This window comes from Diachasmimorpha longicaudata, chromosome 4 (genome assembly GCF_034640455.1).
Source record: "Diachasmimorpha longicaudata isolate KC_UGA_2023 chromosome 4, iyDiaLong2, whole genome shotgun sequence".
NCBI lineage: Eukaryota > Metazoa > Arthropoda > Insecta > Hymenoptera > Braconidae > Diachasmimorpha > Diachasmimorpha longicaudata.
Window position 1 is genome coordinate 5,634,398 of NC_087228.1, and position 18,018 is coordinate 5,652,415.

At 36.1% G+C, this 18,018-nt stretch overlaps 1 protein-coding gene across 2 annotated transcripts in view; it reads right to left on the reverse strand.

The window, feature by feature from the left end:
• The window catches only part of LOC135161663 (RNA-binding protein fusilli), a 52,798-nt gene extending 45,981 nt beyond the window's left edge, over positions 1-6,817 (reverse strand). Inside the window, exon 1 of one of the 2 annotated variants that reach the window (XM_064119429.1) lies at positions 6,025-6,817. In XM_064119429.1, the coding sequence (XP_063975499.1) occupies positions 6,025-6,168 (144 nt within the window). In that variant the 5' untranslated portion in view covers positions 6,169-6,817. The remainder of the gene's footprint in view (positions 1-6,024) is intronic. The other variant, XM_064119428.1, reaches the window with a different exon arrangement.
• Between the last annotated feature and the right edge of the window lie 11,201 nt (positions 6,818-18,018).

The window sequence follows — 18,018 nt, forward strand, 5'->3', positions numbered from 1 at the left end:
CGGTGGAAACATGAAGGGGCAAGAGCCAATTGGTGCCCCGAACACAGTCGTGTGCAGTTATGGCCGAGTGTTAGTGCGTTGGAGAGTCTGACCATACTAGCTACCAGGAGCGTATCTACTGTGGAAGGGTACAGCACTTTGGGGGTGCGTTGAAATTTTTATTGCCCCGAATGAATTTTTTTATCAGAAAATCACAATTTGAAAATTTAGTTTCGACCTTATCACAGGTGAGTCTATTGCCACCATAGAATCTTTTATTCTATTTTATAGATTGCCATGTATAGCCTACTCGGCTTTTCACATTCTTTAATTAAATTAGAAATAAGAACTAATGGCAATATTGCGGAGTAAATCTCGGTCCTTCGAATCGAGTCTATTGCCTCTTTCCTGTATTTATTTATTTATGTTATTCAGTTTATTCCACGGATGCCTTACTCAGCTTTTTACATTGTATGTTGTGGTATCACAGGCCGATTTCCGCTCCAACCGTGTCGCATTTACCCCAAGAGCTTTCCGCCAGGTACCGACTCTCCTGGGGACCGAGGAAAACAATGGAAAATCTTGGCCGATACGACGTCCATCAACCGAACTTCATCGGGAAATGAGATTTCTTGATAATTCTTGGGGTAAATTTCCGTTCGAAGGTTTTCGAAAGATTAAAAATTCCAATGCCCTGAGCCGGACTCGAACCCGGGCCTACGGGTCACGTCGTTCGGCCGAGGGATTTGACCACTTCGGCCACCCTCGTTGGTTGCTCTTGTTGTATCGGAAATCTCATTAATCATCCACAAAACCTTATGGTTCCTTTCCCAAAAAGAAAAATGTGCATCAGGTATTCAATTCAACTTTGTTTTTCTAAAATAACTAAAACATTGTAAGCGAACTATCCCACCCATTCAATTTGCCGAATGCTCTCAAAAATGGCAGATCAATTCTCAATAATGTTTCCTATTTTTGTAGATTATCATCAAAAACTACCGCTATTTTTGTTTATTATCATCAAGAAGTACCGCTTCAAAAAAAGAGTCGGTTGATCCTCAAAAATCCGATTCAATAAAGGACAAGTGCATAAATTAAGTTGGCCACGTAAGACATTCGCTAACTTCATGCGTAAGATTTTTTCCTCATTGGTCAGTGTTTTCGAGGCGGGAAATTTGAATAGGGCAGGCGAAGAGCGTGAACAGTCCCGTAATTCTTTACAATATATGTGTAATAAAAAAATTGAATGAGTTATTGGAGGTTTTCTCACCCTAACCACAAGATCCCATAGATTTTGAACGGTGTCTCAGCATTCGTGCCTGAGTGCGTCATCCCCACTCTCACCGCATTGGACGTGGTGCTAGAGTGGGGACCACGATGGTGCCGGAATGGGTTAATACACTGAGAGAAATGAGTAAAAGTCAAATAAATAGTTCCTTCAATAGTACCAAAACAATATTTTCCTTTTATATTGGACTTTTAGAAAAGTCCAATATTCCGTAATTTTTACCGAATATTGTATTGACTGACAGATTACGGAACAGGCACCTTATTTATCAAGAACTTTCCGTCATTTTCCATTAATCTTAAAGTAATTTATCGTCAATAGAGTTCGACTGTTGGACCATCGATACACTTTCGATTTTCATCCGACGAGAGAAAACATCAGGGACATCCAAAGTTCAGATACTCGAAATAATCTAAAAATTAAAATCAATATGACTTCGAAATTAATCATAATCCAATCATTCAGAAATCCAGCTAATCGTGTCTCACGATGATATCATCATTTCGTGACACTGCGAATTAATGCCCCGAAAGCAGTGTTATTATTCCTCGCCACATTACATGCTACCAAGGTCAACACCGGGTAATTCTTGGGATTACAATTCCCAATGTTGAAAGACTCGCTTACACGCGAGTAGAAAAACCTCAACGATTCAGAGCGTATCGACTTTGCTTATTCCTCTAGTTTCCTGGAAAGTCCATTGGACTCGGAAACCGCACCATCTCCTCCGGAAATATCTCAAGAAATATTCGTCCCGCAAGAAGCTGATGTTTCACTGACTTTGCAGGATGACACATGGAATGTCATCCATTCTTAATGAATTCGAACGGTTTAATGAATAAGTATTGTTTACCCTTGATGAAAACGTGCTGTCAGCGAGACATCTTATTCTGTCTGCCTTTTAATTTGAACTGAATTTTTCGATACAGTTGAAATAAAGATGAAAACAGATTTCATGGATTCAATAGCGAAGCGATTAAATGAACTAAAGTATTTACGATGTGACGGATAACGAACAAAGTGAAACAATTCTGAAGTATAAAAGATTCTTTAATTTAAAAGATAGTATCAAAAACATTTTCAAAACTTTTGACTTCCATTCGTCATGACAAAAAAAATCTTAAAATTCTTCTGATACTATCGTTTTATAAATCCAGTCATAACTAACAATTCCAGTGTTCAGTGCTACTCTCTCTCTCTCTCTCCATTGAAAAATTATTGCGATAGCTACATCGATTGATTTGATGGGTTCAATAATTTTTGGGTTTCCTGGACTTTTTTAAACGAACAGTCGCTCCAAAAGTTCTTCTTAATCATTTTTTAGATATGATGTTCTAGAATAACAAAGTTGCATGTTGTTAAATTCGCAATGATATTTCATCAATGCTTCCCAATTGATAAACAAATTTTTTCAATCCACCCTACCAAAAAGGATCAGACGATCATTAGGGAAGGGTTAGAAGAGACAGGCGCCTAATCGAAAGGGACCAGGAGCAACTTGATAAAAGCAAATGACACAATGATTAGGGCACACAAAAAAAATAGGCAAAATATCCATTTCGAAGGATATTGATAATTTATTATGAAAAAAACTATACAGAACCTATGAAATAGCATAACCCACTTGCGTTAAAGACTCTCCGGTCATGCCTTTAAGATCTTAAATCCATTTTGATTATTTATCAGTTTGTTCATTTATCAATGAATGTGTCGGGATCTGATGGGGATGACAAAATTGTTGTCATAACTATTTTTGTAGCAGTTCTTTTGCATTCCCAATAACAAAAATCTCCGATTTCCTGTGGATTAGAAAATCTCTGGTAATTCTTTAATGAGATAAACGTAATCCGTCTCTTCGGAGATGATGAATTAAACTGGCTCTGCATTTATGGTAATTTAAGAGATTATTGAAAACTTACAAAAAAATACCGAACATTCGAGTGCATTTAGACTGATCAGTATTTCACCATACAATTATTCTGCTAGTTTTTTTTTTTTCAAATTAAAAACCCAAAATTTGAACCACTACCTCACGTGAATATGAATATTTTTCTTGTGATTACAAATAGAAATCGAAAATGTTTATTATTGGAAATAAATCAATAACTTTTTTTTTATTTTTTGCCAAAAATTTCCATAGTTTAAAAATGACATAGATGACTTGAATTATTATTAATAATAATCGACAGGTCTTGACAACATCTACATGAAGAGAAATAATTCAATAAAAATTACCAACGATCCAGTTAAAATTATGGTACGCTCTGTAAAAATTATATAACAGACTGCGCATTATTTACGTCGCCTTTGTACTCTTTACTAGACGTTCCGTAATTTTTATCGGACCTTCATTCACGTTTACGAATCACGGAACTTAGATATAATTTTGATGGAACCTTTTCTTCGTGTAGATTTATAAAAAAAACTTCCAATAAAAATTCCACCGTTGGACGTTTGGAATATGACTGGGATCATGGAATACGAAAAATAAAAAATTTATATCTGAAGAATTACAATTCTTCTATTCAGAAGGGAATGCCTATTTTTATGGATTACAAACTAATCCATTTAAATTTCATTTCAAAATTTGGTCTCGATAAACATTTAAAATCCAAGAAAAATAGAAAAAATTCTACAACATTCTCTGCTTTTGAACAAATTTTTCAATCAGGTGAGAATTTATGCGATTGATAAATAAAAAACTTCATCTATAGGAAGAAAGAAAAAAAAGTTAATCAGTTATCAACTCATTATATTTTAATTTCATGGAATATCTCGAGCCTTAACAAATGTAGCAAAATTTTTGTTTACAAACTTTTATGTCCATCGCATTCTTCTCACCTGAGACCCCTTTACTCCCATAGATCCCAAAACATTCATCAAATTTCACAAAAAAATCTATAACCACTTGGCTCTTAAAACTTTCTCCAAAGACCATAAAACAAGTGGATGATTGTATTTTTTCAGCAAATAAATATAGTTATGTTTGGTAAAAAATTTACTTCACAGTAAGTTCTCTTCATTATTCATTATCTCACTATTCTCGTCCTTTACTTATTTCTCCTGTCATAATATATAATACTCTCATCATTTGAAATGTCATGAAAATTTTGAAAACATTCAAATGCTCTCAAGCTTTAACTCTGATTTAATTAGAATGAAATGGAAGTTTAAACAGTCTAGAACTGAAACTTAATCAGTATTTATTGGAAGTTCAGCCGGTCTCACCCAGCTTCCGTCAGCAGGTTATCGAACCATAAATTAACATGAATAAGCAACCAACATCCTCAGTTAAGACCTTAATTGTATAAAGATAAATATTTTTTCATATAAAAAGTGCATGACGGTGCACTACTAGAAGCTTTATAGTTGGCCCTTAATTCTCATTTGAATTCAAGTTAAATTTAACAGGAAATCTTTGATGGAATATTCCCCTTTCAAAATTTACAACAAATGGATTTTAATATTGAATTATATTCACAGATAACGTTATGCTGACATTTCCTAACATTTAAACCACTGATATGTCGCCGACATCTAGTACTTTCATATTAAATTATAATTTTCCTTATCATGTCAGTATGAACACTGATTCCATGAAATGCACCTGATTTTTCAAAAAGGAAATATATAAAAATATATAATAAATATATTTAAAAAACTGCGAATGAGAGATTGCCAAAAATTTTACAATTTTTTACGTGAACTTTGGAAAGTTATGTCCGAACGTTGGATTGCTCAACATAAAAAGAAATAAAAGAGTTCATTATGGATCGATTTGATGAAGATGACATTGACACATACTTGTCAATCCCTGATTTCATTGCCATTATTGATGATTCTTTGAGTAATCGGTAATCGCGTAAACAATCGACTGCAACTCAACAACGATTTGTACAAACCACATCTTAATCTGATAACATCAACAGCCTGTCGTTATCAATTTTTCAGTCATGGGTAATGTCATTTCAATAACAATGTTGATTGATCGTTACAAAATCAATTTTGGAAAACATGAATTAATTCGAATCTGTACGCAGATCGTGTTAATTTATGTCAATGAATAGAAATTATTGAAGTTTACTTTACTAAATCAAAAGAAATTCTAGAATTTTATATGGCAGGAAAATGAGAATTTCTAAATTCATTTAAATTTCCAGTCTAATATAAATATTCGGTATTAAATTACTTTGAATTTTCAATGAAATCGGAAAATTCATAATTCTGTTTCAACAATTAAACAGAAATTTGTAGGTCTGTCTAATTTTCAATTCCATGTGGAATTTTCAATATTAAAATTATTTAAAATTTCTCTGGATTTCTGACGCATTAAAAATGACTGGAGTTTCTCGCGGAAAATATTGAGAAAATTCTTTAAGTCTCCAATAACTCAAAAAAGTTCATTTCGAGCAGTTAATGCTACAAAGTTAATTTCGATTTCCAGTTCCACTAAATATTCGTTAAAAAATAAAATTAAAATGACACATCGGAAGCGTTGAAATAAATTCAAAATTAAATTGAAGAAAAAAACAAAAAAAATTTTTTCTTCGCATTAAATTTTTAAAATTTAAATCACGAGAGTCTCGAAAAAGTCACACGAGAAACTAAAAAAGGGCAGAAAAATTGGAGTAATAGCCACAAATTTTCTTCTATGTTCTAATCCCTTCCCCATCGGAGAAAAGTCCACTAATTTTCATGTACTTTTCTCTCTCTGCATTCCCAATCCCTCAAAAAATAAAAACAAAAACCCGACTCACCTTATTTTGCAGCGCATCAATAAGCACATACACCATCAAAATAATCTCCTCCTCATCACTCCCCAGTGCATTACCCTGAAGTCCAGCGGTCGCCACATACAGCGCGACAAGATGCGTCGGGCCCTTTTCCCCCATCATCTGCATCTTCCTGTCGAACTCCCCAAAAATCCAAAAAACACCTCAAATCTCGCCCTCCAGGCGCACCAGCGCCGAGCCCCACCGCTCCCCGATCTACTAAACTTCACGTGATTCACTCGCCAAATAAACAACTCCTAAAAACCCAGGAACAACAAAAAAAAAAAATCAACACCTAAAATATAATCACAGATGATAACGCGCAGGAATCCGTATATCTCTCGAATCCAGGCCGTCGGTGAAACTTCCACTCTCCGTTGTACCGATATTTCCTCAACTCGTCACTCTCATTTCACTCGCGAACAATTAATTTCCCCCCCGAATACGTTAAAATCAATTGAGGTTATGGAGTTAGCACACCGTAAATTCAAGCACCCAACACTTGTTGCTCATGAAATAACTGTACTTAATGCACCATTTTCCAAATTTTTCCGATTAAATTTCATAAATCACAGATTTACTCAAAAAATGTCACTGCACACGTTACACCGAAGTCGATTCACCTTCCTCAACTATCGATATCAACTTATTAACTATCAACGCGGTTTATTTATTAGTAAATAAATGAGAAAATGTAGTTTTGTAACACGAGCTGCCGAGAGATCGCCGCGCACTGCCGTTGGCTCACCTGGCGACTGCGGCGTCGTTTGCCATTCGTCCGATTCCGTTTCTCTGTCACTCTGTCGTTGTCGTTTGACGTAGGTTACCTGGTGGGTTTGTGTGTGTATTGGTGCCCCACAGGGGCCAGAGGGGGCTCTTAACTTCACCTCATGAGCGCACACATTTCATTCAAATTCAATCGCTGCTAACACTAATGTCAATGCGATTGTTTGTCTCATATTATTATTTTTTTTTCTTTTATTTCAGAGAATTTTCAGGACGAGGGGGCAGAGGAAATTCTCGAGACAGCGTTGGAAATGGTGATCAGGTAGGTATCCATGGGAAAGGTGGGCCTTGTATTACTACTTATTTTCTTTTGTAGTTGTGCAGTGGTTTTAGGTGTGTTTGTACGGTTTTTCGTTGTGCGCAACCAGGTGCGCAGACCCTCCACTCACCGGTTACCGTCCGGTTCTCTTCAGTGGTTTGTACCCCACTTTCTGATGGGGCAGAGAAGGGGACAGGAGGGGGGGGGGGGTGAAATCATTCTGTGTCTACACTTGTAGAGAATTTCGGTTACGTTGGGTGAGAATATTCTCAGGATTTATGGGGTGGACTTCAGGTGATTGAGGGATTTTCGGGAAATATGGGCAGGAGTTGTCAATTGTCGATTGATTGGCTCCGCGATTTTTGGAATCGATTGATTTTAGTGATATAGGCGATTTCTGAATGGAGGGAGACTGAGAAGAAAATTATTTTTTTGGGTGAGAATATGTGAGATATTTATGAATTAAGAAAAATATTTTTGTCTGCCGAAGATGTTCCAGAGATCATCAGATCTTCAGAGGATCTCTCCGGTGACCGGAAACGATTTTCTGGGGGAATTTTAGGAGTAGATGGCTTTTCTAGAATATGTCATGAATTTTAAGTTCGAAAATATCTGAAAACACTTGCAAAAATTTTTGTAAATGATAATTATCTTGCGAAAATCTGCCAAAGGGTTTTTTTTGGGTATCAGGAGTCTGGGAAGTTGCCAAAATTTTTGGATGATATTCAGGTAAATATTTCCCTGCGCAGGAAGTGATAACTGAGGGAAATGCAATTCCAGGAATGAGAATTGTAACTTACTAGCATTGTTAGTTAATTAATGAATGTGGATGATGATTTAATGGCGTTTTCTAACATCGGGGGTGTTCTGAATTGTTTCACCTAAGAAAGTTCAGAAAATTCGGGAATAATAAAGGATTTTTATGGTAATTAGGTCGTTAGCATGGTAATTAGGTTGTTAGCATAATAATTAGGGCGTTGAACATAACTGTAATGTTGGAACTGAACTTGAACTACCTGAAAATCTCTGCCTCGGAGAAATACCTTCCAAAAAATATTTTCATCTATCACATCATATCAATTCGTGTATGAGATATATTTATTTTCCAAAGTGATTCTAGCGTATGCTCACGTATGAAATATATTCGAGTATACGGTATTCATCGACATTTATAGATGAGACGATTCGCAGAAAAAAAGTCCTGAAGGACCCTCTGCCCTAATAGTAAGAACAAAAGGTCCATTGGAAAATCTCGAAAGGGTCAGACCGGATCGTATATATATTTCAACTTATGTTTTTTGAAAAACAAAAACGATAATTTAATTGAAGAAAAGCTTCCGAATCCAAGTGCGATATAATTTTCTAAAAGAATTGGGTAGTTTTTGATAATCTTTGAAGTTATTAAAAGGTTTAAGTGCTCTTCTTAACAAATCGTTTTGGAGTACCGGTCCCGAGTCACGTGATCCGATGAATTCATTGCGCATCACGTGACTCAGAGCCATTCCGTTCCCAACTCGGCGGAACGATCGCTCATATTTTGGCATAAGTTACGCCAAAATCAGCTGTTAAATTTATTATTAATTAACTACACATTTTTTGCTATAACATCTCCACTTCGTGCGATAGAAAATTTCACAAGCTCTAAATTACTGTTTCCCTCCCAGATTATACGCTGCAGATGGGAAGAATATGAGCCCGAATCATGGTTCTAGCAAAACTTAGATCGTTTTGAATTAATTATAAATTTTGTTAATAAAAGTGAGCCCACCAATTGTTCCTAATGGAACTCCAATCCATGGATTGGAACATGGGCAGGGGATGGAGTCCCCTGAAAAATTAGAACTGGGAGGCTAATTTTTCAGGTAAAACTCACCCTCGTCCCTCCCTTCGCCCCCTGAAAGTCTAATTTTTACTTGAAATTTCTGTCCGCGTACGGCCCACGTCTCGCCAGGGTTGACAGGATGATAACGCCGGCCCGACGACGGAGTTCTCAGATCGCCCAATGGATGTAACTACTGTTGACCTAATGGTTGTTTTCCTACAAATGACCACGCAATTATTTCCAAGACTGGTTCTATTATTGTTTTTATCGTTGGCCCGACCGTCACGCCAACAGTGTGGGCTCGCGACAATTAGCTCGAGGCTTACTTATTATGATTCCTACACCGTGATTTGCACACCATAAAATAGTTAATTAAGGAAAAATTCGAGGTGATGCCAGTAGATATTATTGTTACGCATCCCCCTTCGAACTCCTCCCTTTCAATCTGTCTATGATGGAACATGCAGTAAAGCCCTTGGTTACGACAGTCATCTTAAAGGCCTCTAAAGGGCTCACTTGCAATTTTGAAAAAAATGTTTTTTTTTATTGTATGCATTTGAATGGACATATATTTGAAAATATTCTCCGAAAACTTCACATTAATCCGGCGAATAGTTTCGGAGAAATTAGCGTACTCTTAACGATGTCTCCGAGCGCTTGAAAGTAGGCGCAGCGTAGCATAAAACGATTCCCAACACTTTAAATGCATTTTTCCCGAAACGGTGTTTTCAGAGTCGGAGAGGACAATTTCTACAAAACGGCTGTATCAATGGGTTTGAAATTTTCACACGATCTTAAATACTTTTGTCAAGCAATAATCGAAGGAATAAGGATTCGCACAATAATTTCGATTTTTTAAGCCACTTTAAAAAGTGAATTAAAAAAAAAAAACTACATATTTGGAAGCCGCTTATTTATAAAAAATTTAAATTTTTACTATACCATCGATTATTACCTATATTCATCTATCTTAGAAATAAATCCTTTAGTTTTTTTTATTTCCAATAATTTGCATCAGAAGTATCTTACTCACCACCAGACCTTCTTGCGAAGGTCCTCTAGATCTACTGCAGGAACAACGGAACCCAATATTTTTGGAAATGCATCACGAGCTCTTAAAATACAATCAATTCGCTATATGTACATTTTTTTATGAATTTCTTTAATAAAAAGCCTTTTCACAAAAAAAATCACAAAAAAAATCTTTTTTCTGACCTATAAGTGGACATAATCCCTTACTAGCCCTGGATAAAACATTATAATAATATTTAATATCAAGACGAAACACCGGAACACGGATTCCTGAATTGTCCATTTATAGTTCACAAAATTACCAAATCATCTTAAAAATACAAAATATAGTGACGCGACGTCCATTGTGCGACACCTCGAGCCTTAAAAATATCCTTCACTATTCATTTTTTCAGTAGTTTATATTCCGCATTGTGACTTTCTCCCAAAATAATTAATTCTCTAGAGAAAACTCATTATTCAATATTAAATTAACAAAAATAAAACTATCCTAATATCCGAGAAAATACCCGACATTATTAATATTTAATGATTTGCCTTGTTTTTGAGCGAATGAGATCAGTTTTTGTCAACATTGAAAGTGTATTCACCTCTGGCTGTAGCAGATTTATCGATAGAGACTGGAGGAATCGAGAGTTTCTAGCTAAAAGACCCGAGGCTAGCCTAGAATGTATCATTATTTGCTCGCGAGGTTCTTTCCCTCTCTCTTCTGCAACAAGACCTGGTGAGGTAGATAAACCTAGAGCAAATCGATGGCGATTGTACTTTATGTTAAAAACACTGGAAAAATCTTTTTTTTTCATATCCCCTACCCTATTTCTCTCGGCGATTGGATGTCGGTAGAATAATATTTTGTGTCCCAAAGGTTATCACACCGGTATTTATTATCATTACGAGAACACCTTGAGTGTGAGTTGTACATCGTCTAGTATTTATTTTCAGCTGTTCGCGCCGTCAATGAAAGCGTTGTCTAATGATATTTAACGTCTTGTTTACTTTACGGGACAGAAATTTTCATTCTAATCGAACGATCGCAGCTATTTGTTGCCCTTTCACTGATTTCTTAAAGGTTATTTGGTAAAATGAATATTTTTGTTTCTTTGTTGTCGTTGAATCCATTTTACCTTTCTAATGGAACGTCAAAGCTTCCACTGGAGGTCAATTTAACTCTAAGTATTTCAACCTTTTGGGGGCAGAAGAAATAACCTATGAAAAAATAGATCTAGAAATAATAGCCCAGAAAAAGTAGCCCATAGGCTCTTCACACTCTTTCGATTGATCATTTTTTTTTTATCTTTAATTTTTTTAATCCGTATAGGAATAATAACAATTGATATTAATTCATAATTTTTCTATACGAATCCCAGGAAAAATATCCCCGAAAAAATACCCCCAAGATAAATTTTAATTTTTCATTCTTTAATTTATTTCAAACATATTTTGATTTCAAATGAAAATTTTCGATAAAAAAAGATTTATTTTTATTAAATTATTTACCGCATTCACAGTTTTTAAAAATATAAATTAATAATTTTGGTTTTATTTTGGGCCCAACCCCCCAGACGGGCCGCCACCCCGTCAGGGGCGCTGCGCCGTTGGACTCGCGCTGTTGGTCTGTCACAGAACCCGTCTGCATTAGTACATAAAAAAGGGAGAGGGGGGTTTGGTTGGCCCGAAGAGAGAAGGGCAAAGGGGATGATATCAATGACCGGGAGGATATTTTTTCCTGGATATTTTCTCGGAGGATATTTTTTCCGTCACCCGATGAAACTGTATTACTTTCAGGGTATTACTCCGCCTGACGGTAAATATTCGAAAAAACTTATGAAAATTAATAGTTTTACTTTTTCAAAAGTGTGTACTGGCTGGCATAATCCATAAAATACGATATACACGAGCCAAACTTTTGAAGTTCTCATCCCATCATGCAATTAATTATTGACTTAAATTAATCACGATTTAACCTTGTGTAGCACTCAAAAGATTGCGACAGTGTTGCTTATATTTTATGATCAGGTTGCAAAATACATCATATAAACAGTTCAGTGTTAAGAAATAATTGATACCATTGACGCAGCAAATAAATTAATCATGCATTGACCAATCTTCTCTCGAAAATGATCTGACAACTTTTGATTATCCAACGCTATAATTTTTCATCACTTCGTTCCATCTTTTGCTATCTGAAAGTCAAGGAAGTAAAACCTTGGGAAGATCATCGGCACAACTGGCGCCGATGTAGGTAAACTATTCGGCCAATAAAATGATAATTCTAAACTTGAATGACGCACAGTTTTATGGATTTGAAAACAAAATAATGTAGTTATAGTCGGATAAACCACACATTCCTAATTTTATTTATTTTTAAAGTTATATTGTTGTAGTTTTTTACGTCTCTCTACTGTATGCCACCTTACAATCTCGGCGCAACCTGCAGATCCGAGAATAATTACCATACGAGAATAATTACCATACTCTCAATCAAAATTTCTTCATCAGCTTAGGAGAACTTCGATTTTGACCTCGTAAAAATTCGAAGTCTAATGGGTGACGAGAAGATGGACGCGAAATGGCTGACGCGACCGGTTCCATGACGGAGTCGAACAATACTCGGATATACTCGGGGATCGTCGTTAACCAGTCACAATGAGTTAACGAAAAATTGCTGTGCGGTACAGTAAAAAATGAACAAAGGCACAATATGAAATAAACTGAGCTAGATAAGAATTTTTAAAATATTCCTATCAATTTTTCATTTAAACAAAAATAAAAAATGATAGACCTTCAAATTTTATATTGCTGTTGCGCAAATTTTATGCAGGCACGTGGTATTAATTACAAAATGTTCGTTCTATTCGCGTGTGTAACAGTGTGGGAAAATGACCATATCGGTCAGTAAAATTTATCGACTGCTTGAATTTATCGACTGTTAGAACTTATCTGCCCGTTAACAAGGAATTGTCTAATAGCGAGGTCACTTTTCTCAAAAGAGAATACAACTTTTATTGAGTAGTCGAAAAATTTGACTGAACAGTCCGGTAATTTTTACCGAGCAGCTAAAACCTTACACCATTACCGAACTATTGGATAATTTTTACAGAACTTTTACGCACTAAGAAATGTAAAATTCTGTGCGAAAAATATATTGCAGATTTTCCGCTCGACCCGAAGAGAAAATTTGTTTGTAGTTCGTTTTCCAATTCTCATACTTGACAGAAAATCTTTACCGCACTTGATGCATAATGTTCTATTATTAATTAGTGGAATATATCATGTTCTCGTTCGAAAACTTCATTATTATTTCCCACGTTGACGATCAATAAAATCACCTTTGCTCATTGTTATTTCTTTGAAATAAAGTAATTAACTATTTTACATTCAGTACAGGTTTTCATTCATCGGTTTACCAGACATGAATGATTTTTTTTTATTGAATAACCTCCGTGAGAATAAATCCCAACAAAAATCCAGACGCAATCGTATCGTGATGTCTGTCTGAAAGGTACCTTCACATTCCTGCTTTCATCTTTATTTTTATTTCTTTTTCACACATTTATATCTTGGCTTCCTTTATTCGAACCACTGACATAACGTACACGTTTCACCCGACTGAGTGGCTATTCAAGTGGTTAGTTATGAAACCAAACATAAAGAGGAGCCGAAAAGTCCGTGACTTTGTCACATGGGCCACTTCGACGTGAATTTCACTGATTTTTTTGTCATTTATGTAATTCTTGCGCTAGAAAATTGCAAATAATGTTGATAAGATTTTTTTATATCGGCAACGATTACATCGACATCATGATTGCCATGCAATTTTGCCTGACTGTATTTTCTTGCGATTGTTATAAAATCCGGATGAGAATAAAACTACGCGAGAGCGATAAATTCAAAAGAATTGATCGTCTCGATTTCTTGGGAGCACATTCGCATTCGGAAAAAAAATCTGTTGAATCTGAAAATTAAATGTAGAAAAGGAAATATAATGTTGCCAATCATTTTTCTTTTCAATAAATAAATGCCCGAAATTTCCCTTAATGCATCGCATCTTGGAGCTCACCAGAAGTGTCGGCGTAAGACAAGTGGAGAGTTCATTTCGGCATTAATGCGCCTTAAGTGAAGCACGACGCCGCACGCATACTACTATAAAAACACGCAAAGTAGGGGCTGTGGGCGTGCCGCGACAGGTTAACCATGCCACTGCTTTCGATTTTTTTTTCAAATTCGATATTTACTTTATTCGTCATAATGATTTTTATTAGAATAGAACGAAAATAATCATATGACCTCGACCAACATAGTTTTATTCTCGTTTTTGTTGATGAATGACGGTTTACAGTCGTTTGACTCTCCGGCTTTGCTCGAAAATTAGGTAGAACAGTTTGAAACTGAGACTCAATGACATCAGTAGTTGCAAAGATATAGTAAAGTATAGTATAGTAAAGTAGAATAATAGTAATAGTATAAGCATAGTGTAGTAAATTGAGTAGAGTTATAGCTAAGTAGTATAGTAGTAGTCGTAGTAGTAGTATAGTACAGTATAATAGTAGTAGTAGTATATGGTATAGTAAAGCTATAGTAGAGTAATATTTCAGAACGAGGTATTTCATCACGTGGGAATTCATTCAAAGACAATATGAAATGGTACATGGACTATGGGATAGGGAATAGTATATTTCAGGACCATAGACTTGGCCATCTCCCTGGCACCTCTCGACATAGCAACTTGGCCGATACGCTATCGCGTGTCTTCCTAGACTCAGTTCCAACTTTGTTTCTACATAACATTCACAACACAATTTCTAGCAGCAGTCTCCATCACCTTAAACTTACTTCCAGCCCCTTGGCTCGATGGAGAAAATACAGTATGTGCAGTGTACCGTACGTTATGGGCGAAAAGGGCATCGGAGTCCCCCTCCATAAACTTTTTTTTTTTACTCAGTCTATTCCAAAACCCCGGTAAATTGTATACAACAGGTGTCTGGCGCATCGCAGTAGCTGAGAATCCATCGAAGGCAGAACAGTTATGGTGTATGCATTTTATTCGGTTTTTATTCCATTCTCATTCGTTTCCTCAAGTTTCTCGTCGAAAAGAAAACTGACTTCAGAGTGGAAGAAGACAATGTTGAGTTTCGTTGGAATTACATGGGTCGGTCGTTCAGGGGTAAAATACATCTGTCGGGGGTAATTTCACCTGTGTCATGACGACCACCTTTAGACCACCTGATTAGGGCGCGGAGAGTGGAGCGGGAGGGGGGAGAGGCTATTAGGAATGATTTTCAATAGAGGGTTGGAGATGAGGTATGAAATTTGATTGCCTTAAGGGAACCCGTGTGAATGGGAAAATTGGTAGAAATGGGAAAAAATACTCCGGAATGTGAAGGTCACGTTTTCACAACTGGATAATCCATTGATTATTAGGAAACTATTTTCTTCATATTTTATTCATTAGGGTCTTAAAAACATGAGTTCTGGCTTAATGGTCTAACTAGACGCGAAAAAATTGTTACTAGACTCCTCTGGGCGTCAATGTGATTCGAATATGCAGTCAAATTTCTTCAATCGGTGAAAGTGGGGTGGCAACTTCACACAGCTATTGTTGAAGTATTTTCCTCGGTGTAAATGTCGATAATTCATCATACTGTGATAATTAAGCAATTGAATATGAGCGACATTAGGGTATCTAGGTATATTCGGAGAATTATTTTTAGAAATAATAACTGTTAGAAAAATGAATCGATGTAGAAGGCTTCAGAGTTTCCACTCAATTTACATAAAGATAAACATAAACAATAATTCCATAGAAAAAGGAAAGGAGAGTTTTTTTATTATTGATTAGTTTTTAGTCTTCTAGAGAGATCCGTGGAGTACAGACGTTTCTTCTTCGTGTAAAATAAAGAAATTATAATGGTAAATGTTGTAGTGAAAGATCTCAGAACATATACACAGAACATGGTAAATAATCGCAAAAAATCTGCAACTACAGACAGATTTCTTCCTTCATTTTTAGCGTATATATTATCCTATCTTTATTATGTACTGAGGTAGATAAAGAAATTTGAATAGCCGGTGTTGCCTGGGCAATAGGAACGTGACGTGACAAGGATGGCTATTGTCGCGGAACCGATGAGGTCGTTTACGGTTGAGCAACTTTGGCGAATTATATCCGTCAATCTCGTTCCTCTCTCCTGTCCCTATAGACTTCGACCAACAAGCAGTTCCACCGGTCGATCGTTGGATACTCTCATCCAGGAGAGGAGAAGGAAGGGATGAAATATCAATTTACGATGCTATAATTTCCTCGGAAATTACCGATATCCGCATATTTTTTCTCCTACAATTTTGCAAAATTCATTGGCGCACGGAAAATTGGAGGAAAATTCAGTTTATCGGTGAGACGTATCATTACATTGGATTTCTCCTGTGTCATTATGATATTTACGCTCGTATTTATATGGTACCAATGGCTCGGAAACGTCGGTGAATGCAGAACAGTCGAGACAAGAATGTGAAAATAAGTTTTTCCTTTTTTTCTCTCTTATGTGGTATTTTGCATCGCAAATCTTTGGTTCGGTCGAAGTTGGCCGAGTGACGAGAATATCTAGAAAATAAAAAAATTGTCGATACGAGAGTATCGATAATACTCTGAAACGATATTCCAATATTGATTGATTTCTCCAAGAGCTTTCAAAATATCGATTAATTTGAAATATTGATTCATCGAAAAATTAATTTTATGGAAAAATTATCTGTTTTTCTCAGTTTTTTGTCGTCTTGAATGACTTTACTCATATGCAGAACGTGTAAATGCATTTTTTTGGGAAAAAAGCATGAACAGGATTAAAAACATGAAGGCCATTATTTTAAGGTTTATTATTAATTAATGAGGGCCATTTAAAACTCAGAAGATTATTAATTCAATGTAAAGGACTTTCAGCCTGTGGGTTCCGATAGATGGCGGCAATGTACCATTCGGGATAAATACGACGTTGACGTACCCTGACGTCGCGACGTACCAAAGGGAGGGGGTGAGACCGACTACAAATTAATTCGTAATCAATCATTAAATAACAATTAGTTTGGAGTTCCCATGGAGAACATCTATTAGTATTAATACCGTCCAATAAATAATTCATTATAAATAAAATCAATCAATACAACTACATACACCTCAAGCTTCCCCAAAAAATAATTAAGTGATTAATAACAATTAATTTATTATCCTCATGGGTAATAGACACTGATATTTAGTCTGCCAAATAAATCATTCATTGTAAACTAAATTGTATCATTTGATTGAAATACGGAACCCCCATCCCCTCAAATATTCTTGTCAAACAATGGTACAATATTCAAAAATAATCTTTTAAATAGAATAATTAATATTCTTATCAGGAATTACGTCTTTAGGAAATGAACGAGTGGATGTTCGGGAAGTCTCAATGACTCTTCGAACTTGATTGTTTATTGGTAGGATGGAATCAGAGGACGGAGCCTATATAACAAGGAGGTGACTGTTCTCGTTTATGTCCTTTCTGGCTGATCGACTAATCGATCGAGTCATTCAATCCTCGCATTTGAGTTCCAAATTGACTGAGGTCACAACGAATGCTAAACGAGAGTATCGAGTCCTAGTGAGGGGCTGAAATGTCGATTCGGGGGGACAGGTTTTTCCCCGGGCGAGGTTTTCCCTCATCCTTCGGTGAATACGGTACAGGGGGTTGAAGGGTGGAAAGGGAATAAATCGTAAAGACCTGAACTGATATATTTCGCGTGTTTTCCATCACAAAATTCCACATCCCAGACATATACGAGATTTATTTCTTCAAATATATGTAAATCAACCAAAAATTCTGTATACCCCTATATATATATGCTACATCCCTAGTAGGAGATGAGGAATGGCCGACAGTCAGCCGAGGGTAAGCCAGCGTTGGCCAACACTGGGCGAGTCTTGGCCCACTGTTGGCCATTCCTCATCTCCTACCAGGGATATATGTAATTTATGTAATGTATATGCCCCATATTTCCCGGTAATATACATATATATAATCGTATCTATTTATCTTCTCTCTCGCTC